The sequence below is a fragment of the Delphinapterus leucas genome, chromosome 1, assembly GCF_059928025.1.
Source record: "Delphinapterus leucas isolate spDelLeu-1000000601 "Yukka" chromosome 1, BTC_Dleu_Yukka2, whole genome shotgun sequence".
Classification (NCBI taxonomy): Eukaryota; Metazoa; Chordata; class Mammalia; order Artiodactyla; family Monodontidae; genus Delphinapterus; species Delphinapterus leucas.
Window position 1 is genome coordinate 59,470,314 of NC_143129.1, and position 27,870 is coordinate 59,498,183.

Here is a 27,870-nt window from a genome sequence, read left to right on the forward strand (position 1 = left end):
AAGGGGTCAATCCAACAAAAGGATATAACATTTGTAAATATTTATGCACTCAACATATAAGCACATAAATATATAAAGCAAATAACAACAGACCCAAAGGGAGAAATACCGTAATACAATAATAGCAGAAAACTTAATACCCCACTTACATCAACGGATAGATCACCCAGACAGAAAATCAATAAGGAAACATTAGCTTTAAATGACACATTAGGCCAGATAGACTTAATAGTTATATATAAAACATTCCATTCAAAAGCAGCAGAATACACATTCTTAAATGCATATGAAGCATTCTTCAGGATGAGTCATATGTTAGGCCACCGAACAAGTCTCAATAAATGTAAGAAGACTGAAATAATATCAAGCACCTTTTCTGACCACAGTGATATAAAACCAGATATCAATTACAAGATGAAAAAGTTTTTAAAAAATCACAAATATGTGGAGATTGAACAACATGCTACTGATTAATCAATAGGTAAGCAAAGAAATCAAAGCAGAAATCAAAAAATACCTTGAGACAAATGAAAATGGAAATAGCAATACAACACACCAAAACCTGAAACATGAAGCAAAAACAGTACTAAGAGTGATGTTTACAGCAATAAATGCCAACCTCAAGAAACAGGAAAACTCTCAAATAAACAACCTAACCTTACACCAAAAGGAATTAAAAAAAAGAATAAAAGAAGCCCAAAGTTAGTAGAAGGAAGGAAATAACACAGATCAGAGAGGAAGTAAATGAAATAGAGGCTAAAAAGACAATAGAAAGTATCAATGAAAATAAGAGCTGGTTCTTTGAAAAGATAAACAAATATGACAAATTTTATCTACACCCAGCCAGGAAAAAAGAGAGAGGGTTCAATTAAACAAAATCAGAAATGCAAAATGAGAAGTTACAACACATACCACAGAAATACAAAGGGTCATAGGAGACTATTATGAACAATTATGCACCAACAAATTGGACAATCTAGAAGAAATGGATAAGCTCCCAGAAATATATGATTTTCCAAATAGAAGAAATGTTATGAAGAAATAGAAATTTTGAACAGACCAATTACTAGTAAGGATATGAATCCATGATCAAAAACCTCCCAACAAACAAAAGCCCAGGACCAGACAGCTTCACTGGTGAATTCTACCACACATTCAAAAAAGATCTATTACCTATTTTCTCAAACTCTTCCACAAAATTGAAGAAGAGGAAACACTTCCAAACTTATTTAATAAGGCCAGCATTACCCTGATACCAAACACAGACAAGAACACCACAAATAAGAATATTACAGGACAATATCCCTGATTACATAGATGCAAAAATTCTCAACAAAATATCGGCAAACCAAATTTAACAACACATTTAAAAAAAATCATACACCATGATCAAGTGGGATTTATTCCAGAGATGCAAGAAAGGTTCAACATCTGCAAATCAATCGTGATACGCCACATTAACAAAATGGAGGGTACAAATCATGTGATCATCTCAACAGATGCAGAAAAAACATTAGACAAAATTCAACCTCAATTTATGATAACAACATTCAACAAAGTCAGCATAGAGGGAAAATACTTTAACACAATAAAGGCCATGTATGACAAGTCCATACTTTCACCCATAATACTCAAGGGGGAAAGGCTAACAACTTTTCCTCTAACTTCAGAAACAAGACAAGGTTGCCCACTCTTGCACTTTTATTTAACATAGTATTGGAAGTACTGGCCAGAGCAGTTAGGCAGGAAAATGAAATAAGAGGCATCTAAACTGGAAAGGAAGAAGTAAAACTGTCACTATTTGTGAATGACATGATTTTATATATAGAAAATCCTAAAGATTCCATTAAAGAATTGTTAGAACTAATAAACAAATTCAGTAAAGTTGCAGGATACAATATCAATATAAACAAATCCCTTGTGTTTATGCACACTAACAACAAACTATCAGAGAGAGAAATTAAGACAACAATCCATTTATAATTGCATCAAGAAAAATAAAATACCTAGGAATAAATTTAGCCAAGGAGGCGCATGACTCATTGATGAAAGAAATTGAAGAGGACACATATAAATAGAAAGATATTTCATGCTTATGGGTTGGAAAAATTAATATTGTTAAAATGTGTGTATTAGCCAAAGCAATCTACAGATTCAATATAATCCCCATCAAATTTCCAGTGGCATTTTTCACATAAATAGAACAAACAATCCTAAAATTTGTATGGAACCACAGAAGACTCCAAATAGCCAAAGCAATCTTGAGAAAAAACAAAACTGGAGGCTTCATGCTCCCTGATTTCAAACTATTCTACAAAGCTATAGCAATCAAAAGAGCATAGAATTGGCATTAAAAATAGACACTCAGATTAGTGGAACAGAATAGAGAGCCCAGAAATAAACCCACATGTATATGATCAATTCATTTATGACAAAGGAGCCAAGAATACAATGAAAAAAGGACTGCCTCTTCAAAAAACGCTGCTGGGAAAACTGGATTGTCACTTGCAAAAGAATGAAACTGGGCCACTATCTTATATCATACACAAAAATTAATTCAAAGTGGATTAAAGACTAGAATGTAAGACCTAAAACCACAAAACTCCTAAAAAAAAATAGAATATAAGTGACTCAACATTGGTCTTGGAAATGATTTTTTGGATCTGACTCTAAAAGCAAGGGCAACAGAAGCAAAAATAAACAAGTTGGACTATATCAAACAAACAACAGCAAAAACTTCTGCACAGCAAGGGAAACCATCAACAAAATGAAAAGGCAACCTACCAAATGGTGAAAATATTTGCAAATCTTATGTCCTATAAGGGTCTAATATCCAAAATATATAAAGAACTCAAACAATTCAATAGCGAAACAAAACCCCAAAACATCTGGTTTTAAAAAGGGTAGAAGATCTGAATACACATATTTCCAATGAAGGCATACAGATAGTCAACAGGTATTTTACAAAAGGCTCTACATCATTATTCATCAGGGAAATGCAAATCAAAACGACGGTGAGATTATCACCTCCCACCTGTCAGAATGGCTATTATCAAAAAGACAAGAAATAGCAAGTGTTGGTGAGGAGGTGGAGAAAAGGGAACCCTCTTGCACTGTTGGTGGGAATGTAAATTGGTGCAGCCACTATGGAAAACAGTATGGAGTTTCCTCAAAAATTAAAACTAGAACTACCATATGATCCAGCAATTCGGCCTTTGGTATTTACCTGAAGAAAATGAAAATAATTTGAAAAGATATGTGCACCTCTGTGCTCACTGCAGCATTATATACAATAGCCAAGATATGTAAACAACCTAAGTGTTCATTGATGGATGAATGGATAGAAAGATGTGGTAAATATACTCAATAAAATACTACTCATGCATAAAAAAGAATGAAATCTTGCTATTTGTGACAACATGGATGGATCTTCAGGGTATTATGCTAAGTAAAGTAAGTCAATACTGTAATAAACCATAATGAAAAAGATATATATATATATATATATATATATCTGAATCACTTTGCTGTACACCAGAAACTAACACAACATTGTAAATCAACTACACTTCCATAAAATATTTTTTTTAAGTCAAACAGAGAAAAACAAATACTGTATGATTTCACTTACCACTTCTATGTGGAATCTAAAAAACAAAACAAAACTCATAGATACAGAGAACAGAATGGTGGTAACCCGAAGGGTAGGAGAATGGGGGGGTAGGTGTAATGGGTGAAGGGGTTCAAGAAGTACAAACTTCCAGTTATAAAATAAGTAACTCATGGGTATATAATGTACAGGATGGTGACTATAGTCAATAATATTGCAGTGAATACTCAAAAGCCGCCAAGAGAGTAAATCTTAAAAGTTCTCATCACACACACAAAAACGATATGTAACTGTGTATGGTGACGATGGTAACTAGACATAGAGGTGATCGTTTTGCAGTACATTCAAAGATCGAATCATTATGTTGCATACCTGAAACTAATGTTATATCAATTATACCTCAATTAAAACGATTTTTCTTTCAGCTCTTGCTTGGAACTGGCTTCCACTATGCATCAGTGTTTACTAAATTTAAAATTGTTCAAATACTTTACCTTGTATTTAAGTTTTCCGAGAAAGGAAAGTAAATTGAGAGAGCATATCTTTTTCATTTTATTCCTGCTCTCAACTCCAAAACTTGTCTTTAGAGACCGTGGGTACCTTAACAGAGCTATATACTCATGTGGGTCCTCCAGAAAAATCATTTGCATCCAGTTCTCTACTGTTATTAATTGCCAGAATTTAGAGTTAATAGAATCAACTAGTCTCCCTGGGTGAAAAAATTTCAAGTAGTAGTGAACATCAAAGCCAGAGAGTTATAAGTAACTGTTTAATGTAGAAATTTTTAAATGTGGCCCCTGTAGAGGAGTAATCCTGATTCTTTTCATTTTGGGGTTCTTTCTTTGCACTCAGGAGATCTGCTCATGCCAAAAGGAAATAAAGAGACTTAAACTATCTTTTATTAAATATCTATGACGCTCCAGACACTGGACATGTTCCAGCCCTTTTAAACCCTACCACAAGTGTATGAACTGAATTTTATTGTATTCACTTAAAAACCAAAAAACTGAGGATCACAGAAGTTAAGCAAGTTTTCCACAGTCTTACATCTAGGAAGAACCAGAGACAGGGATCAAAACCAGATCTCGTTGACCAAAAAGCCCATGCTCTTTCCACTGCACTAAAACATTTCAAATTCTAAAAATTAATGGTTAATTTTTCTTTTGGAGCAAGAAGAGCAAAAGAGCTGGTGAGTGTGGCATTAACAAATTTTCAGGCTACTTCTTGAAGGTGACTGGGATCTGATTCTCAAAAAAATATATGCAGGCTGACATCCACACCTGGAAATAGTTTGGAGGAGAGAACAGACTGGTTAGCATAGCAGTTAATATCTCCAGGCTGGCCAATACCTAAGTTGACAGGCTGTCTTACTGACATCTAGTAAAATGTCTGGGTGGCCCCGCAGGGTTTTCTGTGACACATGACACTCGGCAGTCAATTCTAGAGGACCCTGAAACAAAGTGGGAGCTTCGTATCCCAAAACCAGGACAGTGACTAAAGGCTGGAGAAGGTGGAAGGAGAGCTGATGTGAAGAACACTCAGCTGAAAACTCTGCTCCAAGCCAGTGGCTTCCATCTCCATTTCTTCCTTTTTCTTGGCTTCCCCACTAGGTATGTAACTGGTGGAGGAGGACTCTGTATTAGAAGAGAGTGTAACAGAGAAGGGAAATGAGATGGTCCAGGTAGGAGCTGCTCTCAAACAAGCCAGTCAGACTGTTCTGACTGCTCACCTCCTTCTCCACCAGAAATCCCCTCTGCTCCCCTACTGGAATCTTCTGCCAGTTGGTTTTGATAGAATAGGGTCCCCTGAACACAAGACCAGATAGAGGGAGTTACACTTCAACAGTGTTCTTGGCAACGTAATGAGGACAGTATCCACCCCAGGAGTTATAAAAGTCAATATGAAGTGAGAGCAAAAGGAGTCTTCTGAGAACTGTCAGGAATCAACCTGTCCTTGGCATTCCTATTTTATGGTAATGACAAATGGGGAAAAGAAGCCATTCATACACTTTTCCTTCTCAAAGCAGAAAAGTGTCTGTGTTTCAAGAACATTATGCAAACTTTGATTTCAGAGTGTTGAAATAAATGGAAAAGTCAAAAAATGTCCCTGTCTGAGAGCCTATGTAAGCCCAATGCTGAGAAAGATGCACTGAGACTTCATTCTCATACGCTTTCCGATTAAAATCCTGATCTACAGTCAACACGTCACTTTCCTAACAAACACCACCATTCCAAATACAGTCTCAACCCCACAAATAATGCTATAGAGCTCCCTTTGCCTGAAGTGCCTCCCACCTATGGGTGTGCCCTTCAAAATTAACCTAAGCTTCACTTTGTCCATGAAGCCTTGCTTGACCACTTCAGTCAAAGGAGTTTTCTGCTGCAGCTTGCTGACCCTCATGGTACTGCTGCTATCTTCCCTATTCATCCAAGCAATCTGAAAGTTCCTTGAGGGCAAGAGCCTATCTTAAACACCTGTGAATTTCCCACAGGGTGAAGAGAAGACCAAGTTTTAGTTCCTACATTGCACCTGCTCTGCTATGAAAGTCAAATTGAGTCATGAGAATCTTGACTCAGAGAAGGAAGATATCCCACCAGTCTCGGAGGTGGGTGGGTGGAGGGCAGGGGTGCCCATTGATCCTGCAATTGCATCTGACCTAGAGGTATGATGCAAGGGGGACCAAGTGTTCCTTCCACTGTGCATCTACAGGTGCTTAGACTTTCCCATGATGCTTTCCCCAGCCATCACATAATAAGCTGCTTCCTTCTGAGTCCTACAAGGTTGGATTACAGCACATGTGGTAAAACCTGTGGAGAGATTTTCTTGGGCAAAGCCCAATCCTGGAGGGAACATTTATCCATGAGAGAGTCTTATAGAGGAGATCATTTAACTATAGGCCAAGGTAGAAGAAGATAAAGTCCAGGCAAAAATGCTGTCCTTGGCACAGAAATGGCCATGGAACCTCAATTCCAGGAAAGCCCCAGATCAGAGTTCTCTGTACTTCTGGGAGGGTTAAAATCGGGAGTGAGAGCTCTGCTTCTCCAGGAAGGCCCACTGGCTTCCAGAAAGGTGAGGCTCAATAAAACAGAGAAGTCACGCACAATGTCATCAGCTCTGGTAACTGAAAAAACATGCTGTGTGGTGCAAGTTTGTTTTTAGGAGGAAAACGAGCAAAAAATAGGGCCAGGTTAGGTCATGATCATAAATCAACCTGATACAAGGCAAGGTTCTTTCTCAGGATGTTATGCCTATGGCCTCCCTGCACATCTATCTGCTGCCTTCTGCAGAACTACTTACCCAACACCCCACCCCCCAGGGAGAGCATAAGGGGAACAAAAAGGGCCAAGGAGGAGGAGGAGATAGGCCATCCATCAAAGGCCATGCAACCTGGCAGAGAGCAGGGCTGTGTCAGCAGGAACAGTGGGAGAAAGTGAAAAAAGAAGCCCAGGGAGGTTTTTTTCAGCTGTTCTAGAAGACTTTCCTTCAAGACAGGATTAGGCTCAGCTTTTTAACTATGAGCGCAAGCTTTTACAGAGTGGGAGAAAAACCTTCTGAGAATATTTCACTAGCATCTTCCCAGAAAAATTTTAAATCTCTCTTTACAGTCCACTCTTCATTTTAGTCATGCACAAAGATGACAGAAACCAGAATGAGAATTCCCCAGGCTTTCCATAGGCCACCCATGCATAGGGTGAGAGCTGATAAGGCAGATTGGCAGGGAGAGGAGAGGGCTTGCTTTGTCATTGCCCGAGAGAGCAGGGAAACACAGTATGGTGAGATGGGAGACAAGAATCCAAAGGCATGCGCAACCTCAGAAGAGGTGGCTCATACATAGCAACCATGGAAGGTAGTTAGCAAGGTTCCTGACACAAAGTGTCAATAAATGTTAGCTACTCTTAAGGTTATTATTGTTACTGATGAGGAACAGAGTGGACATCGGGAGTTAAATGAAAAGCACCACCACCTTCTACCTTTAATAGGTAGTGCCTGCCGGACCAGACTGAAAGTGCACACAGGCCTCCTGAAAGGCCAGCTCTAGACCAGAGCTGCTCAGATTTTAGTGTGTGTATGGAGAACATCCAAAGTTAATATTAGCAGCAAAGTTAATATTAAGAAGTGAAGAAGAAATTAAGAGCTTTCCATATAAGTAAATGATAAAAGAGCTCATCACCGCTAAACCAGCCTTAAAAGAAGTGTTAAAAAGACCGCTTTAAGATGAAAAGAAAGGGTGCTAATTAATAACAAGAACACATATGAAAGAATAAATCTCACTGGGAAGGTAAATATATAGTAAAGGTAGTGGATGAATCACTTACAAAGCTAGTATGAAGGATAAAAGCCAGAAGTAATAAAAATAACTATGATTACAGTAATTAGTTAAGGGATAAGCAAGATAAAAAATGTAAAATGTGACATCAAAAAGATGAAACATGGTGGGGAGAGTAATAATGTAAAACTTTACAATGAGATGAAACTTAGTTGTTATCAACTTAAAATAGACTGTTTTAGATATAATTTGTCATATGTAAGCCTCATGGTAACCACAAAGCAAAAACCTATAGTAACTACACAAAAGATAATAAAAAGGAACATATGAATACCACTGAAGAAAGTCATCAAATCACAAAAGAAGACAGCAAAAAGGGACTTCCCTGGTGGTGCAGTAGTTAAGAATCTGCCTGCCAATGCAGGGGACATGGGTTCGATCCCTGGTCTGGGAAGATCTCACATGCCGCGGATCAACTAAGCCTGTTCTCCACAACTACTGAGCCTGTGCTCTAGAGCCCGTTCTCCACAACTACTGAGCCCACGTGCCACAACTACTGAAGCCTGTGCAATCTAGGGCCCGAGTGCCGCAACTACTGAGCCTGCGTACTGCAACTACTGAAGCCTGTGTGCCTAGAGCCTATGCTCTGCAACAAGAGAAGCCACTGCAAATGAGAATCCCACACACTGCAATGAAGTGTAGCCCCAACTTGCCCCAACTCGAGAAAGACAATGCACAGCAATGAAGACCTAACACAGCCAAAAAAATGAAATAATTATTTAATTAAAAAATAAATACATAAATAAATGTTAAAAGAAGACAGCAAAAGAAAGAGGCTACAAAAACAGCCAGAAAATAATTAATACAATGACAATAAGCACATATCTATCAATAATTATTTTATCTATCAATAATAACTAAATTCTCTAATGAAAAGATTTAGAGTGGTTGAATGGATTAAAAAAAAGAAGATCCATCTATATGCTGCCTACAAAAGACTCACTTTAGATGTAAGGACACACATATGCTGAAAGTGAAGGGATGGAAAAAGATATTCTACTCAAATGGAAACCAAAAGAAAGCTGGGGTGTCTGTACTTATATTAGACAAAATAGACTTTGAAACAAAGACTGCAATAAGATACAAAGAAAGCTGTTACATCATGATCAAGGGGTCAACCCAATAAGAAGATATAACATTTGTAAGTATTTATGCACTCAACATAGGAGCACCTAAGTATATAAAAGCAAATAATAGCAGATCTAAAGGGAGAAATAGACAGCAATACAATTATAGTAAGGGCTTTAATACCCCACTTGCATCAATGGATAGATCATCTAGACAGAAAATCAATATGGAAACGTTGGCTTTAAACGACACATTAAGACTAGATTGACTTAACATTTACATACAGAACATTCCATTCAAAAGCAATAGAATACACATTCTTCTCAAGTGCACATGGGACATTCTCCAGGATAGATTATATGTTAGACTACAAAACAAGTCTTAACATGTCTTTAAAAATTTAAGAATTGAAATCATGTCAAGCATCTTTTCTAGACACAATGGTATAAAACAATAAATCAATTACAAGAATAAATCTGGAAATTTTACAGATATGTGGAGACTAAATAACATGCCACTAAACACCAATGGGAAAATGAAGAAGTAAAAGAGAAACCAAAAATACCTTGAGACAAACAAAAATGGAAATATGACGCCAAAACTTATTGGATAGACCTAAAGCAGTTCTAAGAGGGAAGTTTATAGCATGCCTCAAGAAACAAACAAACAAAAATCTCAACTAGACAATCTAAATTTAGACCTAAAGGAACTAGGGAAAAAAGAATAAGCAAAGGCAAAAGTTAGCAGAAGTTCTGAAATGTCAAAGATCAGAGCAGAAATAATAACATAGAGACTAAAAAGATAATAGAAAAGATCAGCAAAATCAAGAGCTAGTTCTTTGAAAAGATCAATAAAATTGATAAACCTTGAGCTAGACTCCTCAAGAAAAAAAGAGAGAGGACTCGAATAAACAGTCAGAAATGAGAGGAGATGTTATAACTGATACCACAGAAATACAAAGGATTATAAGAGATTAATATAAACAATTATATACCGACAAATTGGACAACTTTAAAAAAATGGATAAATTCCTAGAAACATACAACCTTCCAAGCTTGAATCATGGAGAAATATAAAATTTGACAGACCAATTACTATTAAGGAGATTGGGTCAGTAATCAAAAACCTTCAAACAAACAAAAGTGCAATACCAGACAGCTTCACTAGTAATTCTACCAAACAGTCAAAGAAAAATTAATGCCAGTCCCTCTCAAACTCTTCCAAAAATAGAAGAGAATACTTCTAACTCATTATACAAGGCCAGCATTACCCTGATATCAAAACCAGACAAGGATACAACAAGAAAAGAAAATTACAGGCCAATATCCCTTATGAACATAGATGCAAAAATCCTCAACAAAATATCAGCAAACTGAATTCAACAATACATTAAAAGGATCATACACCATGTCAAGTGGGATTCATTCCAGGGATGTGAGAATGGTTTAACATCCATAAATCAACAAATGTGATACACCACATTAACAAAATGAAGGACAAAACTCATATGATCACCTCAATAGATACCGAAAAAGCATCTGAAAAAATTCAATTTCCATTTATGATAAAAACTCTCAAACAAATTGTGTAGAAGGAATGTAACTCAACATAACAAAACCTATATATAATAATCCCACAACTAACATTGTGCTCAAAGGTGAAAAGTGGAAATCTTTTTCTCTAACATCAGGAACAAGACAAGAGTTCCCACTCTCACCACTTGTATTCAATTTGGTATTGGAAGTTCTAGCCAGAGCAATTAGGCAAGAAAAAAATAAAAGGATCTTAATTGGAGAGAAAGTAGTATACTTGTACCTATTTGTAGATGATATGATTTTATATACAGAAAACTCTAAGGATTTCACTAAAATATTGCTAATACTAACACATGAATATAGTAAAACTGCAGGATACAAAATCAATACACAGAAATCTGTTGTGTTTCTATGTACTAATAATAAACTATCAGAAAGAGAAATTAAGAAAACAATCCCATTTACAATTATATCAAAAAGAATAAAATACCCAGGAATGAATTTAACCAAGGAGGTGAAAGCCCTATATATGGAAAATTATGACACATTGATGAAAGAAAATGAAGAGGACACATATAAATGGAAAGATATTCTATGCTCATTGGTTGGAAGAATTAATATTGTTAAAATGTGCATATTTTCCCAACCAATCTACAGAATCAATACAATCCCTATCAAAATTCCAATGGCACTTTTCACAGAAATAGAACAAACGATCCTAAAATTTGTATGGAAGCATAAAGGACCCCAAATAGCAAAAGCAATATTGAGAAAAACAGAACAAAACTGGGGGCAAAATGCTCCCTGATTTCAAACAATATTACAAAGCTATAGTAATGAAAAGAGTATGGTATTGGCATTAAAACAGAAACAAAGATCAATGGAAAAGAATAGAGAGCCCAAAATAAACCCACACATACACAATTAATTCATTTATGACAAAGTAGCCAAGAATACACAATGGGGACAAGACTGGCTTCAAAAAATGCTGTTGGGAAAACTGGATAGCCACTTGCAAAAGAATGAAACTAGACCACTATCTTATATCACACACAAAAATTAACTCAACATGGACTAAAGCTCTGAATGTAAGACCTGAAACCATAAAACTCCTAGAAGAAAACACAGGCTGTAAGCTCCTTAACATAGGTCTTGGCAAAGATGTTTTTAATCCGACACCAAAAGCAAAAGCAACAAGAACAAAAATAAACAAGTGGGACAATATCAATAAAAAAAGGCACATTTATTGCAGCATTACTTACAATAGACAAGATATGTAAACAATATATGTCCATCAATAGATGAATGGATTAAGAAATTTTGGTATATACAATGGAATACTACCCAGCAATGAAAAAGAATGAAATCTTGCCATTTGCAACCACATGGATAGACCTGGATAGCTAATATGCTAGGTGAAATAAGTCAGACAGAGAAAGAAAAAATATCATATGAGCCCTCTTATATGTGAAATCTGTAAATATATATAGGAAAAGAAGAAAAACAAACAAAAAAACCCAAAAGCTCATAGATACAGAGAACAGATTGGTGATTTCCAGAGGTGGGGGACTGGAAGGGTGAGAGAAATGGGTAAACCGCTTTTGGTTTTGTTTGTGTTTTAGTTTAAAAAATTGAATTAAAAAAATAAAAATTTAAAATTAAATAAAAATCACATTTTAGACGAATATTCAGGAAAACAGGAAGGTGTTTACAGCTTGTTTATTTTTAAAACTATGTAAATTCTAAAACAATATATATACTTTGATCTAAATTTTATAAAATAACAAATATGTGCTTATTTTCATAAATGCAGATTCACAGGAAAAAGGTTTCTTAATTTTTATATTGAACACATTTTCTACAATAAACAACCTCTCTGAGTCCATTTACTTATCTGTAAAATGGAACTAATGATAATGCCTCCTTCATTTGATGGTCAAATGCATTAATATAGGTAAAACCTAATTACAGTAAACACTCAAAAATGTAAGCTGTTATTAATTATGGTTATTTTTATCTTGCTTTCTGCTGAATCTCCAGTATCTACAATGGAGCCTGACACATATTAGACACTCAATAAATATTTGTTGAACAAACTGATTAATTAAGAATTATACACTTCATGTAGGACATTGGTAAAATTAAAATCAGATATTTTGGTTGGAATAGATCATAAGGGACATTAAATAAGAGTTAACCAGTTTTGACTTACACTCTGGATGACAAATCAAGAGCCACTGAGGGTTTTAGGCAGCTAAAGATAAGACATGGCAGAAGGAAACCTACTCAGATCTGCTTGTTAGAAAATTGTAATGATGATGCTAGAAAATTTTAAGTAATAATGATAATGCAAGGACAAAAATAAGTTACCTAGTAAATAGTAAGTTGATTGTTGCCATTTCTATATGGCCTGGAGGTTATTTAAAGGAATTTTGCACTGTTTGGAAAAGCCTAGAAAGCAAAGGGCTTGGGCCACCGTGACCCCCAGAACTGCAAAGAAACAGGCCCAGCACTGCCATTGACCTGAAATCAATCTGGGGCAGCAGGAGCCTCCTTCCTAAGGAAGTTTCCTTGATCACCACAGCAAAATGCAACATTGCTTTAAGCATTCATTACCTACTGCCTGGGTGGTTAGCTATTTTCTTGCTAAAATAGTAATCCACTAGGGCTAGAAAAAAAGCTACCTGGATAGCCAAGCTGGAGTTCTAGTGTGCCTTTCAGAGAGTGGCCAATGTATTTTGGGTCCTCATGCACATCTCCCAGGACAATCCTGCCTCATCCCAACTTCCCCAGACTCTCCCAGGCCTTCATCCAGACCCAAAAATGGCTAAGGGGAGCCAGCCCAGCAGCCAACTGAGAATCCAAAAGGTGGTTAATACTATTCTAGTTAATAGAGCAGACTGAGGAGTGTGATCCGCTAGATCAACCAAACTTAATAACTGTACAACCTTGAGCAACATCAAGCAATTTCTCTCATTTTCCTCATCCATGAAATGGAGATAATAACGATACCTAATTTATAGGGTCTGAGGGAGGATTAGATTAATTCACACATGTAAAATAATGAAAACAGTGCTTAGCACTCAATAAGCACTCAATATTATTATTCACTTGTTAATATTATCATTTTAATATATATAGGCCCTATCTCTCCAACTGTATCATAAACTCCTTGAGAGCAAGTAGTCCTGTCATACACTAACTTTGTGCTCAATAAAGATCTGTTGAATAAATAAATTAGTAAGTGAGAGAATAGATTAAAAAACAAATTGAGCTAGGTACTTCCTGTTTCCGGGCCACCTGTTGTCCTCTTTTTTAGACTGGCAAAATTAACTTTCTCTAGGAACAGTCTCTCCTTCCCCTCCCACAAGGAATAATGTGAACAGATGGATACACAAAACAAAATTTCTAGGGGGACAATGAGAAAGAGACAATGCATACAAACCAGAAGAAGCAAATAAATAGAATAGATACTTTCTGAAAGTTTAGAAATAATCAAATTGCAACTACACCCAATTCTTCTAGGAGACTAGTTCCGGGTCAATATTTATCAAGTATAGATATATTTGGTGGGCTGAGGAAGGGAAAGTTGAGGTGGAAGATAAGGGTAACCACCCTTTCTAGTTATTTTCGAGTGAATTTCAAACATTGTAGCCATCTTCCAAATCAATAGGATTTAAAGATTACCATGTTTTCCTGTGCCTACTTCCAAACAGAAAAATTCACTTCACAGTTTGTAAGACTAAATCTTGCCCTGTGTTTGTTCACTCATTCATTCATCCTCTTATCAAATATTTATCGGATGAGTTTTATTTGCTATCAATGCACTAGGTGCTATGGGTATAGCAATGAAAAAAGTACAGCCCCCGACCTCAAGCAGCGCAGAGGGGGAGCTAGCCTAGGAAAGAAATAGTGTGGCAGTAGGGCCATATCTGTCTAACATCAGCCCCCAGCACAGTGCCTGGCACACAGTAGGAGCTGAAAGAATATCTGTTGAATGAATAAAAAGTAAGATGAGACTTGCAGTAAGTTGACCTAAGTGTTTTGATAAGGCTGAGTATAAGGTGTTAGGAGAATTCACTGGAGAACAAACCTATATCAGTGAGACCAAGGAAGGTTTTCTAGAAGAGATATCATATTAACTAAAAACCAGGGAGTGACTAGAAGTAAGTTCAGTGAATGTGGGTTTGGGGAGTAGTTTCTTGTTAGGAGAAAAAGTGCAAAGGGCTCCGGTCGGAAGCCAGGGAAAGAGTGGTATATCTGTGTCACTGCTAGTAGTTTGGCATTGCTAGAATGTAACTAACAGTGTGTGTGTGTGTGTGTGTGTGTGTGTGTGGTTTTGAATGTCTGTGTGTGGTGTGTATATGTGTGCATGTTTAAGTATGTATGTGTGTATGTAGGTGCACGCACGTGTGCACACGTGTATGGATGGGGGTGTGAGTGTGCATCCACCCTAGAGGGCAGTGATGAGCCTGAGGACATAAGTAGGGTACCATATGGCATACTAAAGGAGTGGATCTATATCCTGAGCTCACATGGGGGTCATTCAAGGGTTTTAGGCCAGAAAGTGACTTGAGCCGCTTGGTATTTGAGAAAGCTTAAAAAAAAAGTTGTCAATTAGCTGAAGAATGAATTGGCCTCTCAGGTGAGAGATGTCCAGGATTAGTGTAGTGGCTGTGGGGATGAATAGGACAGGTCCAAATGAGACTACAGAGGCAGAACAAACAAGACTTGGTGAGTGATTCCTGGTATTATATGTGATGTTGAGGAAGGTAGGGGTGAGGGGTACTGAAGTGGGACAAGAACCCCCAGGGTTCTGGCCTGTGTGGAAAGAGCTCTTTGCTGAGATCAAGGAAACGGGAGAAATGAGACAGGTAGAAGGATTCAGCTGAGACAATTTGGGACCCTTTGCTCCTTGCTGCTTCTTCCATAAAAATTAGAGACAGCTTTGCACTGTGGATAAGAGCATGTACTCTAGGGACGGAGCCCTCAGGTCCAAATGTTGATGCAGCATGAGCAGCTGTGTGTCACTGGGCAACATCCTATTCCTCTCTGTGCTCCAACTTCTCCATCCACTTCCTTGAGTTGTTCTGAGGAGCTCATGAGTTAACATTTTCAAAGTGACCATAGTCATATGTGGTTCAGAGTAAGAACTATGTAAGCATTTGTCAAATAAAAATCCTTTCAATAATTTCTTGAAACAATTGGGCATGCTTTCCATTTCTGCTACCTCATCTTGCATTATTCTCCTGTGTGTTTATGCTGTCTTCTACTTTAGATTACTAGTGCTTTATTACAAGACCTTGAGACTTGGATCTCTCCTACCTTAAAAAAGTCTCTCTAAACCTGTGTCTACTTCTGACTCCTATTCCTTCCCCTCATAGCCACTTTCATTGCAGAGAGTGCTAGACCCTGCTCTAGGTCTTCACAGCCTCCCATCTCATTCATACCTCCATTTGCTGTAATGTGGAGTCCTCTCCCAGCTCCCAACTCCAGGGTGAAACTGCTCTCTCTAAAGTCTCTGATGATTTCCTAACTGCTTCATCCAATGAGCCCACTTCAGACCTGATGGCTTAGTGGGTGCTCCTATGCCATCTGACACTTTATCTCCATCCTTCTCTCTTTTCCCCAATTCTGCTGCCTCCCAGGCCTCCCTCCTTCAGTCTCTCTGGTTTCTGGCTCTCCTTCTCTAGCCTCGATGAATTCTCAGGCTCGCTGAGACAGGACTGGCCCTCCTAGAGGCCAAGCCGTTATGGTACAGTTACAGGTCAGCTCCCACTGGGCAGTGAGCACCTTCCAGGTACAGCCCCTGCCTTACTCATTCTTGATTCCCCAACACGTGACGTAATGCCTGATACTTCACCTAATAGGAACTCAATAAATGTTGGATGAATGAATAAATGAATGGATGAATTAACAAATAGAAACCCAAAAAGGTATGTTTCTTTTCTAACCTGCCCAAAATGTACCACAATTACTTGTATGAAAGTTAGCAAATGCTGAGTCACTGCTTGAATGATGATTCACTAACTGATTGATTAAGTTTTAAGCTCTGTGACTTCCCACTCTGATCAGCAACTGGACTTCTAATCCAGAATTGAGCCGCAATTACTGGTCTTGATATCCCAGTTGGTTGCCATGGCAATGCTTCAACTTCAAAATGCTCTGAAATTTTGGGTTCCAGTGACTGTATTGTATACCTGGGCAGAACAACTTTTCTCTACGACTCACTTCTGACTCATAAAGAGAATTGGGATGCTTTTGTTTGCCCACTGGGCTTTATTTCCTAGATGTTCTCTTTTTAAAAAAATCCAAAGAGTAGGATTATTTTAAGGCAGGTAATGGAAACGAGAAGGAGGGGATGCTATTATTTTTTTGGACACAAACTTAACATAGAGATATGCTTTCTAGAAGGTGCTAGGGTCATGGGGTGTATGATGTGAGCAGGAAGGGGTCTGATGAGCCCCCAGGGTAACCTAATCCCATGTACTGGAGTACAGAAGCATGGAATTTATGTACTTGTTTATGGCAGCAGACACAGAAGCTAAGGGATGTTCAGGGTATTCAGGCTCAAAATCCAAGCTAACGTGCTGCCTTCCTCTCCTGTTTATTTTGCCTCCTCAAGGCATGGACTAGGATGGGAAGAAGAAGGAGCAGGCCTGCTGGAACACACGTCCTGAATGACTCAGATGGGCCGCCAGCCCCAGAGGAACAATGAAGTAGAGCACAAAGGAGGGAGCAGAAGGTGAGGAAAGACAAAGCATTGCCAGTGATGGGCAAATGGGTGAATGTATTTGGGCCGCCAAAGGTGATTCCTACTTTCCAGCTTCACCCCTATTACTCTTAAATATTTCCAACCTGACAACCTGTGCTCTACCCAAGAACTGCACCGAGAGTGCCCGTAGGTTTCCATCATCCCTGAGGACTGAGAGAACACACAGCCGACAGAGAATGAGGAGAGAGCGGCCAATGGTGGCATGTGGATCAGCCGGGACCCCTCCGCGCTGCACTGTCTCCCTGAGGTTGCGGACACAAAGAAGGGAGACAGTAACTGAAGGTGGGGATGAGGACAGGAAGAGCAATACGCGGTGTCAGGCACTGAAGCTGCCCCGTGATAAGGAGGATGATCACACAGTCACACTCAGAGGAAACACTTCTGTGCTGCCACCTGGAAGTGAGTCTCCTTCCCCAACCTGCACCCCGAGACACCTGGATGACTCCAGAATCCCAGATCTCATCCTTGTGAGTCAGGCACCAGGTCCTGAACAGAGTGGGCCACAGGGAGATGGCAGTGCTTAAGCACCCAGAGCTGGAAGCCAGGGAAAAATTCAGGACATTATAGGGGAGCTATATGGCCTTTATTTTCCCTTCTCCCCTCTGTTTCTCTTCTTCTTTTCTTCCTGAAGGAGCTGATGCATCAGAATCCGAAGCACTGTGACTTTTGAGGGGCTGAGTGTTCCCCATGTGCATGTCATTTGGGGCTCATGCACGTGGAAAGTCATAGAAAGTTATGCAGTTCAGGCCAAAGGAGAACTCCCGCCATACAGAGTCAGGTTCAGGGAAGAATGGGCCATCTTAGGATGCCCTTGAGTAGCTGGAGGACGGAGCTTGATGATAGCTCCCATCTCAACCAGTAAGGCCTCCCTCTGATTGCAGAGGCCTCAGCACAGAGGTCCATGTGTCTACTCATTGTACAAGACAACATCACATTTCTCAAAGACTACCCAGGTGCTACCAGATGTAAGCAATGGCCAAGCCCTAGTCTTCAATGAGGCCACAGAAGTCTTTTTAATTTTAGTGGGTCAAAATATAAAACCAAACTCTCATGCATTCCTGGGAATTACAAAATGTTCAACATAGTTACCATATGCAATTCCACTCCTAGATGCCTACTCAGCAGAAATAAAAACATAAATCCCCTTGTGTATGGTATTCATAGCAGCACTATTCATATAGCCAAAAAGTGGAAGCCACCACAATGTCCATCAACTGGAGAATAGATTTTTTTAAAAAGTGACATGTCTAAGGAATACTACTCAGCAATGAAAAGGAATGAAGCTCTGATGCATGATAAAACGTGATGAACCTCAAGTGAAAGAAACCAAATTCAAAAGACCACATATTATACGAAATGTCCAGAGTAGCCAAATCTATAGAGACAGAACATAGATTATTGGTTGTCTCTGGTTATTGTGGATATGGGAAGGAGGAGAGGGAAATGGGGAGTGACTACTAATGGGTAAGGTGTTTCTTTTGGGTAGAATGAAAATGTTCTAAAATTAGATTGTGGTAACAGTTGCACAACTCTGTAAATATTCTAAAAAACATTAATTGTACAGTTTAAACAGGTGAACTTCATGGTATAAAAGTTTTATCTCGATATGCCATTTATAAAAAAAGAAAATATAGTTGACCCTTGAACAACACAAGGGTTGGGGCACCCACCCTCCATGCAGTCAAAAATCCATGTATAACTTATAATAAGTCCTCCGTATTCCCAGTTCCTCCATATCCAGGTTCCACATCCTCAGAATCAACCAACCATGGACCAGGTAGTACTGTAGTATTTACTATTGGAAAAAATTCCACATACAAGTAGACCTGCACAGTTCAAACTCATGTTGTTCAACGGTCAACTGTAAATAAATAGAAACTCCATCTGGAATGCTCATACAGAAACCATCAGGACTTGTTTTTTGCAGGAAATTTCTGGGAAGTTTTGTTTTTACTTGAATAAAAGGTGTTTCCCTACCACTGATACTGTCAGTCTCTCTGTAGGTATTATCCTGGACAGGGTAGGACTAGGAAGCAAAGAAAAAGAGGGCTATGGAAGAAGCATGGCATGCAGGAAGCGTCCTGAATACCAGGTGCTGGCAAACTATGGCCCACAGGCAAAATTGGGACTGCCACCTGTCTTTGAAAATAAAGTTTTACTAAAACACAGCCATGCTCATTCATTTACATATTGTCTACGGCTGCTTGCATGCTCTAACGACAGAACAGTTGTAACAGAGACTATGTGGCCTGCAAAGCCTAAATTTTTTACTACTGTGCCTTCACAGAAAAAGCGTGCCTACCCTGCTCTAGATTCATGAGTCTACTTAAGTCTTAAGTCTTGCTGCTTAAGTCACGGTCCACATACTAGCAGCAGCAGCACCTAGGAGCCTGTTAGAAACGTTCCCCCAGACCTGCTGAAACGGGATCCGCATTTGTGTTAGTTAGTTGTGTTAGTGCAAGAAGCAGATGCCAAGATGGGGTTCAACATACAAGGATTTTGTTAGGAGAGCCAACTAGGAGAGAAAACAGGGAGGGGGCCTGAAAAGACTGGGAGAGCCATCAGTTCATGGTACAGGTCTGACCTGAAGGAAGGAAAGAGAGAAGATGGAGTGGAAGCATTGTAAACTGCTATACAGTCTAAAGAATGATCTGCAAGGCCACCACGAGTCCTCAAGGCAGAGACAACTATCAGAGGAGATCTGAATCTCTCAGGAACTGGTTTTCCTTATCCCTGCCACACCAAGAAGGCATGTGGCCTCAGTGGAAATGCAGTGACAGATTCAGAGCACAGCACCTCTGTCCTTGGGCAAGGAAATGCCCCAGAGTTGGCATTCTCATTGCATCCGCTGCAAGGTGTATTCCCATAGCAGCAAGGACATTTTGAGAAAAATACCAGGTGATCTCTATGCATATTTAAGTTTGAGAAGTAATGCTCTAGAGCAGGATTTGGCAAACTCTACAAAGGGCCTCACAGTAAATATTTTAGGCTTTGCAGGCCATACATTCTCTGTTGCAACTACTCAACTCTGCCATTCAAAGTGGGAGCAGCCACAGAGAACACACAATCAAATGGGGGTGGCTGGGTTCTAATAAAACTTTATTTACAAAAACAGGCTCCAGCTTTGGACACACATAGCCTTCCTTTTAGATTCTCTTTATATCTATGTGGATACTTCTGTGTGTGAGTCTGTGAAGCTCCACACCCCACATCAACAAAACTCCTCACCCTGAGGACGCCACCCCCTTACTGGGAGAAGGGGTTGTTACATCGTCCTGTGAAATCTCAATTCTCAGGCATCATTCAAAACAAAAAAGCTATCAATATGCCTTAAACAAGGTCAGCAGATGCTAGCTACCAGGAAATCCAGAGAGCTCTGAAAGTTATGTGAACTACATGACACGGACATATTTCTGGAAAGTGAGCATAGATTCCATCATATTCTCAGAAGAGTGTATGATCCCAGAAAAAGCCTTGGACCATTGTCCAATGTATTAAATAGTATTGCCCACGCTAAAAATAAAATGATTTTTTAAAAAAACAGAGTCCTTTCAAGCCACTGATTCTACAGTGTTCTCAATCATCTTGAGACCATCTTGCCAAAAAACCCTATCTACCGTCATTCCTATTTTACAGATTAGGACACTAAATTCCTAAGAAATTAATATCCTAACTGAGGAAGGACTGCAGGTTGGTGGGTTAACACCAAAGATGCATTGGTTAACACACTGCTCTTAGCAATGATCACCTCCCGCTGTTAATACCACTTCGTAAATAAATTCCACGGTCAAGCCTGTGTTGGGCACTTTACATACATGATTCAATTAAACATTGTAACAACTCTGCAAGACATTGTCTCATTTCTCAATCTGAGGACACCAAAGCTCAGAAAAGTTTAATGGATTGCCACAGGTGGCAGCACTGATCAAGTGTCAGATGGGGTCTGATTCCAGGTCTGTCTGACTCCCAAATTCTGCCCTGGAATGTCCTCTGAAACTTGGATCCTCAGAAAAGGAAAACTCATCTTCAAGTCAGGGACAGTTTCTTAGACATCTTTGTATTCCCCACAGAGCCTTGCCCTGCTTTGCATGGCAAGGCATTCAATAAATATTTGTTGAGTGAAGAAACGTGGGCTCGGGCTCCAGTTCTGCCATGGACTTACTGACTCAGTCTCCTGCCTCTTGGAGCTGCAGGTGGTTACTCAGCTGGGCAACTTCAGGGAACATTTGAAATCAATTAGGGGTGAGGAGGAACCTATTAAAAGGTCCTCTTCTGTGTATGCTGGGGTTGAAGGAGAGGAAAGGAAGTTGAGAAGGAGAGAAACAGGATGGTTTCAGGGTTGGGTGCTGGAGCTTAAAGATTTCACACGAGGATGGAACAGAATTTGGCTTAAGTCCACTGCTGAGTTCCAACAGCCTCTCCAAATGGGATCCTGACCTCAGGCTACTCCTTGGTGGCCACAAATCCCTGAATTGCCACGCCCCTGAGTAGTTACTTTGATGGAGGCCCCTACACTGGAGCAGCCACACACAGTCTTTTCCTAGGCCCTCTTGCCTCACGTCAGAACTACAGGAGATTGGCAACTTCAGAAGGTCTAACTTGCAGGGGGCCCAGCACCATCACTCCCCCTCCAGGGACCAGAATCTTAGCAGTGAAAGCCTGTGAGGCCTGCACTGTCCTTGGCTCTAAATGAAAGTATTCCAACAATCCATCCAGAATCCAACTTCCTATTTTGGAAGCACGTGGGAGTTAGGGGTGGGGGGAGGGAGGTAACTCTAGTTGATTTTGTTTTCTTTACCAGATTTTACAAGTGCCAGTTAGTCACAACCCAAAGAATGCCACTTTAGCCCTTTCACGTAGGCCCTGCAGAAAGACTTGTATGAAGCTGACCCTAAGGGATGCCTACCAACAATGCTCTGGGAGGGGATGATTAAATACCTCCCAGAGGCCGGGGGGGGGGGGGGGGGGGGAGACAGCCCTCCGAGAAACCAGACACATTCCCCACTGCGTGGCTTCCAAGGCACCGCCTACTCTCCTGTGCACGAAGCAACGCTGCCACCTAGTGCCCTGTGTGGGAAGTATTCCCTGAGGTCTCCCATCTCAGGGGGGTTCCTCTACAGGGGGTGGTGCAGCTGAATCACTTAATATATCTGCCAAGGAGAAAATGCCCCAGGTTTGGTAGATGGAGGACCGGGAAACTGGGTCTATGTTAAGTAGGTAGAATCTGAGGTTTGAGAGCTGTTGGAAAAGAGTATGGGAGTCAAGTTTTGCAGCATCTTGGGTTATCCTCAGTGGAGCAGCAGAACTTCCATGGTTGAATTGTATTTAGCTCTCAGGAACACAATTCAGTTGTGGTCATTCTGCACAGCTGAAGGCCAACCAGCCCAGAAGCGGGCAGTGACCAAATAAAAGGACCAGTGCTAGGGTCGGAGAGGGAATTTGGGCTGATCTGTTGGTAGGAGTGAGTAAGTTAGCGAATCGGAGGCCTTTATTCCGGGAGGAGGGCGGTGGGGGTGGGGACTAGCCTTGGCCCTTCATGGTTCTCAGCCCTGGGGCCCCCAGAGGAAGTGTACGGAGCTGAGCACAATGAGTAGACAAGGATGCCTACGTCCTTGGAAACCCGGTTGCTAGAATCCTAAAGAATGAAAGCCTTGTTCCCAGCCCCCATCTCTCCCAGACTTTTACCCTAAATCTCTCCTGAATATTTTCTGATGTGCACAAATCTGAACAGAGATACAGGGTGGGAGGTGGAGAGGAGATAGACCTGTGTATTCCCTGCCCTTCCACCTTCCTGGTGTGGACCTATAGGGGAAATACCAGCACACCTCCAGGAACACTTTGATTTGAAGAGAAAGAAACCTCCGAAGCTAGACTGTCTGCGAAAGAGCTCTGCCTAATTTTACACGCTTAGGGAGGTTATGAGGATTCAGATGGGCACTTTGGAGAAGGATCTGAGTGTGTGCTGTGGCAGGGTGGAGGTGGGCACAGGAGGGAGATGTACGGGCTTGCGGGGGGGGGGGGTGGCGAGGGAGGAGGTGCATCAAGGAAGGCTGTAATTGGAATCAAATCCTGACCCTGTTCTTCCCGCTGCAGAGCATGAGACAGAAGGACATGAAAGGGATGGAAAGATCCACTGTCCAGAATCTGTTCCGTCAGGTTTTGGGTTTTAACAACTCAAAGCACTGGTCTCTTAGCGCCTCCCTCCTATATTCCTGCTGCATCCTTCTCTGATTCTTCTGAGCCAGGGAACTGATCCCAGGTCCCTATGCCGCTACTGCCAGAGGAGGGGTAAGCAGAGTGGTAGGCCCCGGTCTAGACTGCAAGCACACAGTTTCCCTGGCAGATGGGTACTAGGAAGTGAGATTAGGCAGCAAGAAGATGTCATCTGGGAAAAACTGTGAAGCTGCCAACTCCGATCAGATAATCATCTCATTATTTCTTCCATTTGGCCCCAGAATAAGGATTTCCTTCTACTCTTTCTCTGCCCCCACCTATCTTATAGCCCAGCCCCTTCTCTATCCCCTCCCTTCACCCTCTCCCACCCCAAAATAAAATCACGCATAACCACAAGACTCTAGAGCACTCAGTGTCTGGGAATCCCAGCTTCCAAAAGAGAAATCACAGCCAAAGAGGGGGAGACAGCGTGTCCGGAAGGGATGTTCCAGCAACACCCCATTGCAAGAGGCTCCCTCCTTCCAGATTTCTTTCTCTAGTCTGAAACTTATTTGCAGGCATCCAGTAACCTGAGAAGTTTTTAATACGGGGAGCTGTCAAGCCTTTGAGGGGTTCTGGAGTTCCATTCCCAGTCTGCCTCTGGCATACCTCTCATTTCCTTCTGTCACCCCCTCGATGTCATAGGACTGGCAAACATCAAACGGTGTTGCAGACAACCCAGATTAATAAGATTTCAATGGTTCTACTAGGTGCCTAGCCTTGTGTGAGGTTCTGTCACGGGGTGGGGGGGCTCCAGAGGGATAATGGGAAACTGAATGATGAAGTATCACATCTAACCCCCAACCACCCCTTGCCTGAAACCAATCCCCCCACCATCGAAGTAAGGCAAAGGAGACATTCCTAACCCCACTCTTTTCTTTGTCTTTCTGGGTGACTTCCCATGAAAGCCAAGATCTGGGTATAGAGTAAAATATATGTGGGTAGTGTTCCCAAACACTGCCCCTGATTAACACCATAGAGTTATACAAGGTGCATTTTAGGTCCCTTTTACAACGGCCAGGGCAAGAAGCCAGGGTCCTGGCTTGTGAGTGCCCACCTTTTCCCGTAGACCTTGCTCTTCCTAGGCTGGACTCACTCATGATTTTTAGGACAAAGCAAAGGGGACTCAAGGACCTGGACAAGGTAGTAGCTTTCTGCTACATCCCAGGGCTGCTCAGAGAAAAGGAAACCAACCAGGACCCATTGGCTGTGTACCTGGCAGCCTTGTTCTCTTGCCGCCTAGCCCAGCCCAGGCTTGACTCGCTGCCCAGGTCTTTACACTTTCATGTAGTTTCAAAGTTGCCTGGGTATCTCATACTGGACTATGAGAAATGGAGTGTGACACCTCTTCCCCACTGACAAAGAACCAGAGATCTTCCCCTTTAAAGAGGGATAAGAGAGTGAGCTGGAGGTCTCCTAAGTGCCAGCACAATGTATAGAACCACATGAGATCAATACAAGGCACAAATGCTCTTGTGGTTACAGAGTCGTTAAGGTAGATGATGTCTGGAATCCTGCTGCGTAGATGAATACAGGCCCTTCCCCCTCTCTGCTCAGCCAGCCCTCCTGCTCTGTCCCTTTCCCCTCCTTGCCCCCAAAGTCTAACCTCATCAAAAAAGGAAGCCAACCCTACCCCCACGGACTACGGAAAGCCCAGGAGTGGGTTATTACCTGCAATGATGGCTGGGCTGTTCTGTCCTCCCTCCGGTTTCACCCAGGCTTCCACTGTGAACGCCTCCCGGGGAATGTCAGCCAGCACTTCTGGACGCAGCAACAGCTGCTCCCGCCTCCCAGAGAAGTACAAAACAGGCAATCCTCCTTGGGGGCTAAAGGTCTCTGCTTCCCAGTCGGGGTCCCCTCCACCATTCTGGATGCCGCCCTCCGAAGAGCTGGTTCTGACCCCATGCATAAGGGGATGCTTAGACCAAGCTTGGAAGTGCCGGGGAACAACACTGGGGTCTCCCTGCACACCTCCTGCCTGCCCCTTCGCCACCTGGCGCCGCCGCCTGGTCTTGGTCCGGCCCTTCCTTTGGGTCTCTGGTCCGGGTTCCTTCTGGCGTGGGAAGGTGGTGATCTTGGCGGCAGCCAAGGCTCCGTGTTCTTGAGTCCCAGCCTCACCTAGAGGCTCCTTGGATCCTTGATCGCCAAGATAAGTGTCATCATCTCCCAGTAGCTCCGACTGCCCAACAGGACCATCCCCTACCCACAGGGCAGCTGGCCGCTCAGCCTCACTTGTCACTCCTGCACTTCCAGTCAGGTCTGGGGGAACAGATCTCACAGCCATTCCCTCGGTGTCTGGCTTACTGCGCCCTGCATGGTACGTTCCTTGATCCCTCGCAGGGTAGGGCCTCAGGTAGTTCCCAGGTCTGCTGGGGTAGACCCCAAAGAGGTGATGCTGAGGGGCAGCTCTGGGTCTTCTAACCTTGGCCCCCAGCCAACAGCGTTCTCCTTCCAACAGCACCTGATTCAGGTGTCCTCTTTGAGCCAAGGATCTCTTGCGTGTCCAGCCCAGCTCAGAGCTGACAGTACTGAGCGCCCACCCAGCCAGAATCACCAGGCTTATTCTCAGAATCTTTAAGCACATCATACCTCCGCTGGCTCTTTATACAGAACCAGAAGTCAACTTCTGGGTACCACACCAGGGTGATGGAGAGAAGAGAAAGAGACAGCTAGCAGTAGATTCACAGTCACCGGGCAAACTGTTTTGTTCACGGACCAAACTTCTTCAGGCAGCCCCAAAAGAGAACCTCTTCTGGCTACCTGCGCTGGGTGCTGGGCCAGCGTGGCCTCTGTACCTCACCCACCGTATGTGTTTCCCTCACCCTTCTCCCTTGACCTCTCTCTCCTCGCTCTAGTTTAGTCCTTGCAGAATGAAGTTCGTTTCTCTGGGTTCCTATGAATTTCTTCCAGAGAGCTCAGGTTTCTCTCTTTTTCTTTCTTCAATAGCCCCTCCCCTCGCTGATACTAGAAGAGGGACACATGGGCATAAGCCAAAGCCCGTCAAATACACACTCACTCACAAACACATACCGCTCACTACCTGAAGTCATTCCAAAGAATCTTAGCTTCTAATTTTCTTTTCTCTCTCCTTCTTCCTTCCCTAGGAGTTACCTTCTCTTTGTAGTCTTTAACCTCAAATACATCCACCTTCCAATAAACTGCTAGAAAAACTGGTATACAGAGACACAGAATTTGATGCTTATTATCTAAAAAGCCAAAAAGAATCTGGGGGCACAAAAATCCCAGCTGGTACTTAACCTTCACTCTCCAGATGTCCTCCTCAGCCAGCTCTCCATCCAGCCTCCAGTCTGCCTGTGCAGGTCAGAATGCTTCCCTCAGCTCCGTGCTTGGGGTTGGTGAGTGTTAAAGGATTTTTGTTTGTTTGTTTGTTTTTTTATCCCCTTCTAACTTGTTGCTGTGTTGTAAGTCTCCGTAAAGTTCTCCTTTGGGGTGCCAGTCTGGTGTCCTAGTAACCTTATGAGTCTGAGAGCCCTTGACTTCACCTTCTGTGAGTCTTGTGGGTCCCTGGGAAGATGGAAAAGAGAGCGAGAAGAAGAGCATAGCCTTCAGGGGACCTGTTCTCTCCGGTCCCTCCTGCTCCCCTCTCTCCCTTTCTCTCTGCCTGTAATTCTCTTCTTGTTTGTTTCATTTAAAGACAATGATGATGTCAAAGCTAATAAGTTCGGTGCATCTCTCCACCTACTCCCTGTCCCCTCCTCCCTCCTGAAAACCTCCCCACCTCACTGAGGCACAGGGGACAGACGCCACTCTTGGTTTCCCCAGTAAACATTTCTTGCTTTCTCTCCCAGCAGCTGCAGCCTACACAATCAATAGCCAACAATCAATACTGTTTCGGAGCGCTCTTTTCTGTGTGTATTCTCTCTCTCTCTCTCTCTCTCTCCACACACACACACACACACACACACACACTCTCTCTCTCTCTCTCTCTCTCTCTCACACATGTGTTGTGAACAGACCTGCTTACTGCCTGATAAATCCACACCAGGCTTTTAGGGACCACTTGCATCTTTCTTTTGTTTTGCCACACACCTCCTGTATTTCTTCTTATTTCAATCATTTGGGATTTAAAAGAACAATACCCCAAATTCACTTTATATGAGACATTGGGGGAAAGGAGAAATCAAGTATCCTGCTGCAAGAAGCATTCAATGGAAATGCCGTGGATTTGTGCGATACAGGTCTTCTTATTCTCGCTCAAGTTTCTCACTCTGAAGTTACTAAAAGTCACCATATGCTGAGTGAGCAAATAAACAAGAGAGATGCTCAAAATAAGTAAATTACAAAAATAAACAGCTAGACCCAAGCAGCTATTTTTTAAATT

The 27,870-nt window shown here is 41.6% G+C and overlaps 1 protein-coding gene across 1 annotated transcript in view; it reads right to left on the reverse strand.

Annotated features, from left to right (window-relative positions):
• Positions 1 to 27,870, reverse strand: part of PAPPA2 (pappalysin 2) — a 313,770-nt gene that overhangs the window by 257,712 nt on the left and 28,188 nt on the right. The window contains exon 2 of the mRNA XM_022556566.2: positions 25,200 to 27,053. Coding sequence (XP_022412274.1) covers positions 25,200 to 26,115 — 916 coding nt within the window. The 5' untranslated portion in view covers positions 26,116 to 27,053. The remainder of the gene's footprint in view (positions 1 to 25,199; positions 27,054 to 27,870) is intronic.